The sequence below is a fragment of the Eptesicus fuscus genome, chromosome 1 (assembly GCF_027574615.1).
Source record: "Eptesicus fuscus isolate TK198812 chromosome 1, DD_ASM_mEF_20220401, whole genome shotgun sequence".
Taxonomy (NCBI): domain Eukaryota; kingdom Metazoa; phylum Chordata; class Mammalia; order Chiroptera; family Vespertilionidae; genus Eptesicus; species Eptesicus fuscus.
The window spans coordinates 130,159,902-130,170,267 of record NC_072473.1 but is presented as its reverse complement, the minus strand read 5'-3'; the positions used below and the strand labels follow the sequence as shown (position 1 = coordinate 130,170,267).

The window sequence follows — 10,366 nt, the reverse complement described above, 5'->3', positions numbered from 1 at the left end:
CATGAGGCCATTTGCACAGGAGCACTTGCACCCCCGTGGAGATGTCTGCATCACCCATGGAGGGCTTTACACGGAAGAGACAGCTTTTGGGGCCGATGTCCATTCAGAAAAATCTTTCCCATAACGCCCTGGCCCAAAATGAAAGCTCACTTCGCATGATTTTGTGGTTCCCCTTAAAAAAAGATACTGACAGCACTGAGCATCGCAGAGCAGAAGTATCGGTGGTGCATTAGAGGAGACTGAGGCAGGGCGCCTTCTTCAAGGAAGCCGGGTCTCCCTGACCCTTACTTCTTCCCAGGTCCATGGTGATGCCAGATTGGAGGGGGATTATTTTCACACCAATGGGGTGACTGGTATCCAGAATGCCAGAGTTCACCGTGAGGTCAGATTTCCCAGACTTGGCAATGGGGGCCTGGGAGGGAGGGGTCAGAACCACCCCCCAACACGCCAGCAATCCCTGTTTCCTCACTTCTTTCCCAAGCCTATTCCTCTATGTACATATGATTCACCACCTGGCTCCCACACATGCTTACTCATGTACCTAGTAACATCTTGATTCATTCCCCCTCCTGCTCATTCATTCTACAGACGTCCACTAAGGCCCGCTCTCTGTGGGACTCCAAATCCTAGGGCTTCTGTGTCCCTGGAGAGGCTGTGCCTACTGTCTCAAGAGGCGCTCCCATAGGTAGCTCAATGAGTACACACACAGGCATTTCAAAACTGGTTTTAAATACTCATCAGGGCGAACAGGAAGGGTCTGGGGTAAGAGCTTGTTACATGTGAGTATGGGGTGGGGCTGGGGTGCCCTGAGAGAAGGGCAGCTGGGGTGCCCCACCCCACCCTGGGACGAGGGAACAGAGAGTAGAGGCCCTCTCTGGAGGGTCCCAGGGCCAACTGGGAGCCAGCCCTCCCTTCGAGGTAGATCATCGGGGAGGAAAACAAAGAGGAGCTCCCACGATGGTGGGGACAGGCGGTCACTTCCTCAGTGGTAGCCGTGGTAGCCCGAGCCTGGGGTCCCCTCCTTAGAGGGCAGCTGGCTGGGATCCTCCAGGAACGGGGGTGCTGGAGAGGGGAGAATCCAGTCAAGGTGAACAAGGGTGGCTAGGCAGAGCATTACCCACCTCTCCCTGGCCAGCTCCACCAGGCAGGCACTCACCGTTGCGGAACTGCTGGGCAGTGTAGCGAGTGAGGAGGATGCCAACACCCTCGATGAGGGCCAACAGGATGCCCCCCATCATTGCCGAGCCCACCATGGCCAATGGGCCACCTGGAGGAGCAAGGAGGCAGGGAGAGAGGTGAGTGCTGGCAGAACAGGGTGGAAGGGGCCGGAGCCGGGGCCAGGGCTGGGGGCACTCACTGCGGGCGGCCAGCACGGCCCCAGTCAGCGCTCCGCTGGTGATGGAATTCCAGGGATCCTCCTTGCCCCGCACACGCACCAGGCCACAGTCGATGGTGGAGAACAGGCCCCCCCACACTGCGAAGCTACCTGCAAGGGGACAGAGGCCCAATTAGTGTTCCTGGGGAATCCCAAGAATCCACGGCTCAGGGACTGGGGACTTCCGAGGCTGAATGCTCTGGCAAAGGGGAGACAAACCCAGACGCAAAGAGATAGCAAACGCCTAGGGCCGTGGTCGGCAAACTGCGGCTCGAGAGCCACATGAGGCTCTTTGGCCCCTTGAGTGTGGCTCTTCCACAAAATACCATGGCCTGGGCGAGTCTATGTTGAAGAAGTGGCGTTAGAAGAAGTTTAAGTGTAAAAAATGTGGCTCTCCAAAGAGATTTCAATCGTTGTCCTGTTGATATTTGGCTCTGTTGACTAATGAGTTTGCCGACCACTGGCCTAGGGGGTATTCCCCACATCTGTCCTTGTGGGAGCTACATCTTCCAGCTGTCTCTAATTGTAATCGACACTCCCTTCTCCTTCATAGGGAGGTGACAAGTTTATAAGCACATTTACCTTCTATGTGGCTTTAAACAGAGCAACTCTGATCTCCGTAAACCACCACATAGAATTGGAATTCTGCTCTTGGTTTTAGTGAGAAGGAAACAGGTTAGGAAAGCCAGTTAACCATCTGGTAGTTAAGATGTTTACTGAGGCCTTATTGTGTCCTGGGACCCGATCTAGGTACTGTGGGTTATTTGACTTCTAACTTTAAATTAGTTATTATTGAAGTGCTTAGCAGAGCAACTGGCACTTAGTAAATGCTATGTAAATTACATAAATGACAAAGTGACTGGGGTGGTTACTGCCCTTGTCATCCCCATGTTACAGATGAGGTTGAGGCTAAGCCACTGTCCCGAGGTCACACATCGGGCAAGAACCAGGGTCTAGACTTAAACTCCAGAACTCACCCAGATTAGACTGTTGGGAAATGCCCCTCTTCCAGGAAGTCCCAGGCAGAGTTGGGGCTCACGTGCGGACCTCCAACTTGAGGACTAGACCCAAAGCAACCACCACTGCCAACTCTGCCACAACCTCTCCTGTGTCCCCAGGCCTCTCACCTCCAATCTGAGGGGCTCGGATCCTCACAGCATTGGCACTACCTCTCAATCGGTGCCGAATTCCCTGGGGAAAGTGAGATGAGAATCAGAGCAGGGCTGAGGCCCCAGGCAGACAGGGTTTTCAGCTTTTCAGAGCCAAGGGGATTCAGGGGCATTCAGTGGTAGAGATGTGGAGAGGCAGCTAAGGACTAGGGGACTGGGGAGCACCCCAACACAAGTATTCCCTTTTAAAAATATGTTTGTTGATTTCACAGGAAGGGAGAGAGAGAAAAATCAAGGATGAGAGTGAATCATGAATTGGCTGCCTCCTGCACACCCCCACTGGAGATCAAGCCTGCAACCCAGGCATGTGCCCTGACCGGGAATGGAACCGTGACCTCCTGGTTCATAGGCGGATGCTCAACCACTGAGCCACACCAGCCGGGCACAACAGAAGTATTCTCAAAGCTGGCTTGAGAAGTTCTCATCCATCTATCCAGTTCATGATTTCTGAGCGCCTGTGCCAGGCACCACGCTGTATGCAGGAACAGAGCAGTGGACAAGGCAGACTGGTCCCTTCCCTCTCATAGCTCACATTCTAATGAGACAGACCCTGAGCAAGGGTACAGGTAAGCAAGTCAGTTTCAGCAGCAATATGTACCCTAGAGGAAACAGGATAAAGAGAGATGATAGCAGCTGAAGGACAAGAAAAGACCTCTTTAAGGAAGGGGCACCTGTGCTGAGACTCAGAATGAGAGGGAGAAACTTGGGTAAAGATCCAGGCGTTACAGGAGCTGAGGGGATGGGGAGAGAGACATAAATTGCAGAGACCTTGGCAAATGGATGGCAAAGTATGACATTTGATTAGATCTCCAGGAGGGGGTGTCAGAGAAAGGGACAGAATTTTTTATGATAAATTAAAAACATTTTTTTAAAATATATTTTTATTGATTTCAGAGAGGAATGGAGAGAGAGATAGAAACATCAATGATGAGAGAGAATCATTGATCCGCTGCCTCCTGCATGCCCCCCACTGGAAATCAAGCCCACAACCCGGCATGTGCCCTTGACTGGAATCGAACCCGGGACCCTTCAGTCCGCAGGCTCTATTCACTGAGCCAAATCAGCTAGGGCTAAAAACATTTTCTTAAATTTAAGGCTGTCTTCCATCTGCCAGTTAAACTCTTGTCACTTCCCTCTGGCCAGGTTTTTGACCCAGAATCTGCCTCTAGGTAAAATCTGCCTGGCTCAGCATACACAGAGAATTTGGTGATGTGGATGAAAAGGGGGCTCTGTAATAAAATCACAAGGTGATCTGATCATAAATTCCTAACTAGAGGTCATGGTGGGCAGTCTTGTCTCAGGCCTATAACTTCCCTAGTAAGAAGGTTATCCTTGCCGTAAGCAAGCTCTGTCCATTGTTTCTGTGCATCTAGGTTAACACACCTCTGAAATGCCTCTTTTTCAAACCCCTCAGAATCGGAACCACCCTCAGAGATCACATAATCTTAACTATCTTATAATCCAATCAGAGATGTCCCTGTTTTACTTTCTCCCTAGTTCATGTAATCCTCCCTATGTTCCCTCCTTAATTCCAAATGTACAAAACCGCAAACTGTCATCATGGGAAGCATTTTTCTCCATCTGTTGAGACCTTGCTTCCAGCCGTGTCCTCTATATGGCTCAAATAAGCTCTAATGAAGCTTTATAAAATTTTCCTACAGCTTTGCACCTTCTTACGGCGACAGTGGTGACCATTTTCCCAGCGCAGCACTTTCACAGAGATGCTACAGTTGGGTTGGGGTGAGGGAATGAGGCCATGTTTGCAGTTTCCCCAAACCCCAGATTCTGGAGTCAGGCCTGGCACATGGTAGGCAAGCAGGCACCGGAATGATGGAAGTGCATGTAACTGACTCACGACAGGGGCATTGCGGAAGCCCTTGATGGCCTGGAAGACTCCACCGCCGATGACGCCCATAGTGAAGGCTCCACCGCAATCATCCACAATTCGCCATGGGCTGCAAGTGTCAAGGGGAGGATGGGGTTAATGTGAGCCCTCCCCCTAGGCCAGGCCACAAGGACTCTTTCCTGCTGGGAGAAACCAAGTCGTTTGAATGGGAAGTAGCATTTCAGATAAGAAGATTATTTCCCCCTCCCATTTAAGCAAAATAAATAAGTAAATAAATAAATAGTGCTTTGCCCTCTCCACCCTCCCCTCCTTTTGCAGTTAACTCAGGAATGAGCCAACCGCTTTACTATCAAAGATGAAATGAACTGATATACGCTAAGAGTTGGCCTGTTTGAAGAGAACACTATAGAAGTGTTAAGGGGCTAGTAGTGTCATTAACTGGCTGGTGTTGTCGCATCCCCTTCTCCGAAAATGAGTGTGTCCAACCAAAGGCCCGCTCTCTTCCCCTCTCTTTTATTTTTATTTTTTAAAATATATTTTATTGATTTTCCACAGAGAGGAAGGGAGAGGGATAGAGTTAGAAACATCGATCAGCTGCCTCCTGCACACACACCCCCTACTGGGGATGTGCCCGCAACCGAGGTAGATGCCCTTGACCGGAACCGAACCTGGGACCCTTCAGTCCGCAGGCCGATGCTGTATCCACTGAGGCACACCGGTCGGGGCTCTTCCCCCGTTTTAACCTCGCGCAACTGGAAACACCAGGAGCGGGCTGTGGGGAGGGTCCCGCACCACCTCCGTGCTCACAATAGGCTCACCTAGGCCCCGCCCCCATTCCCTATAGCAACCCGGGGGAGAACACGCGCGGTAGCCGGGGATTTCCACTCAACACCGCGCCACCCCTGGCGGGGATGGATTTGACCAGCGCGTCTCTTTTCTAACAAGAAGAGAGAGACGGAGTCAGAGGAGAGGTTCGTCCTGAACCGCACCTTCTCCAGGACCGTGGTGGCCCCTCTTAACGGAACCCGAGTGCGAGGGACCAAGTGAGGGGACGAAAAGAGCCAGCTCAGCGTCTCCGGAGCCTGGGCCGTGGCGCTGTGGGGCCTGCGCCTCCCCCGCCCGCCTCCCCCAGCTGGGCGCGGGGTCGCCAGAACAGTCCCGAGGCCTGTAGCCGTCGCCGTACCAGGGCTCCCGAGCGTACTCCTCCATGGCGCCGGCGTCCCGCCGCGCAGTCCCGCTAAGCCCCGGCTGTGCCACGCCCCCTCGGTACACGCACACAGACGCCCGAGCTTCCACCAATCCCGGGGCCGCAATTAGGTGGCTGCGTCCCACGTCAGGCCAACGGCGCGCTCTCATTGGCTGCCCGGAGGTGTCATCTTTTTCGCAGCCTGAGCTTCGCCGAGTTCATTTCCAGTCGCGGGGAGAGACGGTCTGGCTCTGGGCTTTGGGAGGGAAGAGTCGCGTGGTCCTGGGGATTCTAGCGGCGACCCCAGCGACGCCGCCCGTCTGACAGCTTGCCACTACCCGCGTGACTCTTATTAGTAACGTCGAGGGACGTGCATATTTTGAAGCCGGAGGAGGTGCTCCCCCCCTGTGCACCTCCATCCGAGCTCTTTGGTTCCTCCCACCCGGCAGTCTTTGGGGGACGTTAGGTGAGACCATTTCTGTGGCGTGGGGGAGCCGCGTTCGACCCCTACCCCTACGGCAATGGGCGGGCCCTGGGCCTAGGAGAGGAACTGGTTTCTGGAGCACCGGGCCTGAAAAAAAAAGGGTTGGTGAGAGTTTTGGTAATATTGTAACCTATCTCTGCCACTTTTGAGCGCAGTTTCGTCTGCCCAGCTACTGGTGAGGTGGTGGGGGTCCAGATGAGCACACACTGGGGACGGGGGGCGCTTGCTTATAGGGTCGATTCATATTTTCTCCGGAGCTGGTTTTTAATCTGTCCATCCGTCCCCAGATCTGCCTGCTACCCGCTATGCCGCTGCCCGTTGCCCTGCAGACCCGCTTGGCGAAGAGAGGCATCCTCAAACATCTAGAGCCCGGTGAGAGCGCTAAGAGCAGAGGGGCCTACCATGTGCCCGGCTTGACAGGCACGCACTTTGTCCTTGATACTTCCACTTGTATGATACATGGGCCTACTGTGCGTCAAGCTGTGGGGTGGCAGGCATTTTTTTTGTTAACCCTACGGATTCCTGATACCCATTCCTACTGGGTGCCAAGTATGGGGTGGGGGTGGGAACCCGGGGAAGGTAGACGTTTCATCCTTCATATTGACAGCTGATACCTATTTGGGCCTACTGTATGCCGGATTCAGTCCATCCATGGAAGTGATTACAGAGTATCTATTAGGATAGCTGTCATGTACTGCAGTCTCCTGTACCTCAAGGACAGTGGCAGGATGCTGATACTGTGTGCTTTACCATAATGATAACATTTTTTCAGACCTACTGTGGTGCCAGGCACTATGCTGGTGGTATATAGATTATTGTTCACCATATCAGTATGTGTTTTGGTTGTACTAAGTGCCTGGATACACATTATGTTATCTCTATTCGTTGCCAGGCCCTGTGCACCTAATTTTTTTTCTGATGGTATATACCTTATTAATAATACTGGTGATTATAGATGACATCTCTTTTGGGCCTACAGTGACAGGCACTATGCCATTGCTGAAATACACAATTCATCATTATTTATATCCACAACTGAAGTCCATGACAGGCCTACTGAGGGCCTAATACACCTTTTTTATTCTCCTGATGTTCACTGACAACAGTATGCGTCAGGCCTCAGGAACTGAATGGACTCAGAGCAGTGTTTGAATAAACCCCTGGCTATCCAAATGCTTGCTGCTAAAAAATACAGGAGTCAGGAATCCTCGACTTCCCAAGCTTGGGAGCGGAATAGATTTGGACATTTTTAGAGAAACTTGTTGCTGTTTCAATTCGTTTCATCCAAATCGATTTTGGTAGTGTGCTACAATGTACTCCTTGAGCTCAGGAACTGAAAGAATGTGCATAAATCCCTACCTAACCTCTGAAGCCACATAGGCTTGGGTAACAGTGTATCTTATATCAGGGGTGGGGAACACCATATAAGAGCCGTGAAATCATGTGGTCTGGCCCTGCCTAGGCATTAGGAGTGAGTTAATGAAATGTTTGACCAAACACAGCAGGCTAATTTTTGAGTTGATAATTTTGTGTGGCCCGTGAATGATGTTATAAATATCCAAATGGCCCTTGGTAGGAAAAAGGGTCCCCACCCCTGTCTTATCTGAGCCCAGGAACAGGACAGATTTAGGTACGTACATGTTTTGGTAAGTTCGCTATTTATTTATTTGTTTATTGTTTTTCAAACTCGAAGAGAACATGTATGTGGAAAAAACCATAGAGGTAGAAGTAATTGATTGAGGAAATGGACTCAGGAATGGCCCTTGGAGCTTGGGAGCGAGGAAGGTGACGGTGACGCGCCTGGGGGAAAGGGGAGGGGAAGGGATAGGCGCAGGCGGGAAGGAGAGCTCGGAGTTGGCTATTTAGATGCCAGGACTTGGGCTGTGAGCGCTGTGTGCCATGGCTGGTGAGAGCTGGCACACGCACACGTGTCCGTGTGAATGTGAGCGTCTCTCCAGGCCCAAACTGTAGGATGAGGAGCCCCGATACTTACTGCTCTCCTCCTCTGCCTGTCCTGGCAGAACCAGAGGAAGAGATCATTGCTGAGGACTACGATGATGATCCCGTGGACTATGAGGCCACCCGGTTGGAGGGCCTGCCACCCAGCTGGTACAAGGTGTTTGACCCTTCCTGGTAAGCCTGGGGACCTTCGGGGGGGGGGGGTGGGGAAGAGAACGTCTGATTTTACCCTTCCTGTGCTGTCCCTGGCCTTGGGGAGATGGGGGGACACAAGGGAAGGGATCTGGAGGGTCGTGACATGGGGTAGGTGTAGGTAGAGATTGGGAAGCAGCTGAGGCTACAAGGGGAGGGCATCCATACTGACACTTCTTCCCTCCCTCCCACTGCCCTGCAGCGGGCTCCCTTACTACTGGAACGTGGACACAGACCTGGTATCCTGGCTCTCCCCCCACGACTCCAACTCCATCGTTACCAAGTCGGCTAAGAAGCTCAGGAACAGCAATGCAGGTGAGTTGGCAGGTCCCAGGGTGCCTCAAGCACTTCGAGCATTTTCTCAGAAAGGGCTCAGTATGCCGAAACCGGTTTGGCTCAGTGGATAGAGCGTCGGCCTGCGGACTGAAAGGTCCCAGGTTCGATTCCGGTCAAGGGCATGTACATTGGTTGTGGGCACATCCCTGGTAGGGGGTGTGCAGGAGGCAGCTGGTCGATGTTTCTCTATCATCGATGTTTCTAGCTCTCTATCCCTCTCCCTTCCTCTCTGTAAAAAATCAATAAAATATATTTTTAAAAAAAAAAAAGAAAGAAAGGGCTCAGTAAATGCTAGTGGGTCCAGGAGGGACAGGGGAGACAGGCCAGCCCAGCCCCAGGTAAGAGAGGCTGGCAAGCCGAAACCGGTTTGGCTCAGTGGATAGAGCGTCGGCCTGCGGACTCAAGGGTCCCAGGTTCGATTCCGGTCAAGGGCATGTACCTTGGTTGCGGGCACATCCCCAGTAGGGGGGTGTGCAAGAGGCAGCTGATCGATGTTTCTCTCTCATCGATGTTTCTAACTCTCTATCCCTCTCCCTTCCTCTCTGTGAAAAATCAATAAAAATATATTTTTTTAAAAAAAAGAGAGAGGCTGGCAAAGGCCACAGCTGCCGGGTTCTGAGGTGGGAGGAAGGAGGTCACTTCAAGGCTTTTGTGTCCCCAGATGCTGAGGAGAAGTTGGACCGGAGCCACGAGAAGTCGGACCGGAGCCACGAGAAGTCGGACCGGGGCCACGAGAAGTCGGACCGGGGCCACGAGAAGTCGGACCGGGGCCACGAGAAGTCGGACAGAGACCGAGAACGTGGCTATGACAAGGTGGACAGAGAAAGAGAGCGGGACAGGGATCGGGACAGGGACCGGGACAGGGACCGGGACCGTGACCGTGACCGTGACCGTGGGTACGACAAGGTGGACCGAGAAGAGGCCAAAGAACGGCGCCACCATCGCCGGGAAGAGCTGGCTCCCTACCCCAAGAGCAAGAAGGGTAAGCTGAGCAGGGCTAGGCCTGGGGAAGGCTGCGGGCACAGGGGCGCAGCACGTACAGAAGCCCTTACTCCCCCTTATGCGCGTGCCTGAATCGGGGGGGGGGGCTTGGGAGAAGGTCCTGCAGCCATGGCCGCTGGGGATCCATTTGTTCTTGCAATGGGGGAAGCTCAGTGATCAGAGGTCCTTTGTGCCTCCATCGAAGACCTTGTTCTGCCACCTCCTTCCACAGTGTCAAGCCGGAAGGATGAAGAGTTAGACCCAATGGACCCCAGCGCATACTCAGATGCGCCCCGGTAAGTGACATGGACGCCCTGCACTTCCTCTCTGCCTCTCTCTCTCCTTCCCTGACTCATCGGTTATTTGGGGGGGGGGGTTGCCGGCCACCTCCCACACTCCCATCCGCCTGACCCTCTTGTCGGCCCCAGGGGCACCTGGTCAACAGGACTCCCCAAGCGGAACGAGGCTAAGACGGGGGCAGACACGACGGCCGCCGGGCCCCTCTTCCAGCAGCGTCCCTACCCGTCCCCAGGGGCTGTGCTCCGGGCCAACGCCGAGGCCTCCCGAACCAAGCAGCAGGACTGAACCGAACCCAGGCAGCAGGGCTGAACCGAACCCTCGTGGTTTTTTTAATTAAAGCTTTACAGTGGCTCGAACCCACCAGGCCAGAGTGCTTTCCTTCTCTTGCATTTCTGAGGCTTTCCAACCCAGGGTGGCAAGACGCAAAGCAGTTTATTTGCAAAAACTCACCTAAGAAATACTGTGGGGGGCGGGTGGCAGGGACATATGGGGGCAGCAGGGGCTAGAGGCTGAGGTGGTTCCTATCTGGACCCTCCTT

At 53.3% G+C, this 10,366-nt stretch overlaps 2 protein-coding genes across 8 annotated transcripts; one reads left to right on the top strand and one right to left on the bottom strand.

Moving 5' to 3' along the window:
• Positions 1-708: 708 nt before the first annotated feature.
• TIMM17B (translocase of inner mitochondrial membrane 17B) lies at positions 709-5,682 on the bottom strand. The gene is made up of 6 exons (XM_008158213.3): positions 5,574-5,682; positions 4,400-4,499; positions 2,503-2,566; positions 1,358-1,486; positions 1,157-1,267; positions 709-1,062 (listed from the first exon to the last, which is right to left on the bottom strand). Exons 1-6 carry the CDS (start codon positions 5,597-5,599, stop codon positions 983-985), a joined length of 510 nt encoding a protein of 169 aa, XP_008156435.1. The 5' UTR covers positions 5,600-5,682; the 3' UTR covers positions 709-982.
• PQBP1 (polyglutamine binding protein 1) lies at positions 5,636-10,184 on the top strand. 7 transcript variants are annotated; one of them, XM_054714132.1, is made up of 8 exons: positions 5,636-5,656; positions 6,348-6,432; positions 7,637-7,690; positions 8,082-8,193; positions 8,414-8,526; positions 9,209-9,529; positions 9,761-9,824; positions 9,957-10,184. In XM_054714132.1, the coding sequence occupies exons 2-8, from the start codon at positions 6,366-6,368 to the stop codon at positions 10,111-10,113; spliced, it is 888 nt and encodes a 295-aa protein (XP_054570107.1). In that variant the 5' UTR covers positions 5,636-5,656; positions 6,348-6,365; the 3' UTR covers positions 10,114-10,184. The 7 variants fall into 7 exon arrangements, with proteins under 7 accessions (XP_054570107.1, XP_027990752.2, XP_027990753.2 ...); XM_028134951.2 differs by lacking the exon at positions 5,636-5,656 and adding an exon at positions 5,818-6,042; XM_028134952.2 differs by lacking the exon at positions 5,636-5,656 and adding an exon at positions 6,070-6,161.
• Positions 10,185-10,366: the final 182 nt, after the last annotated feature.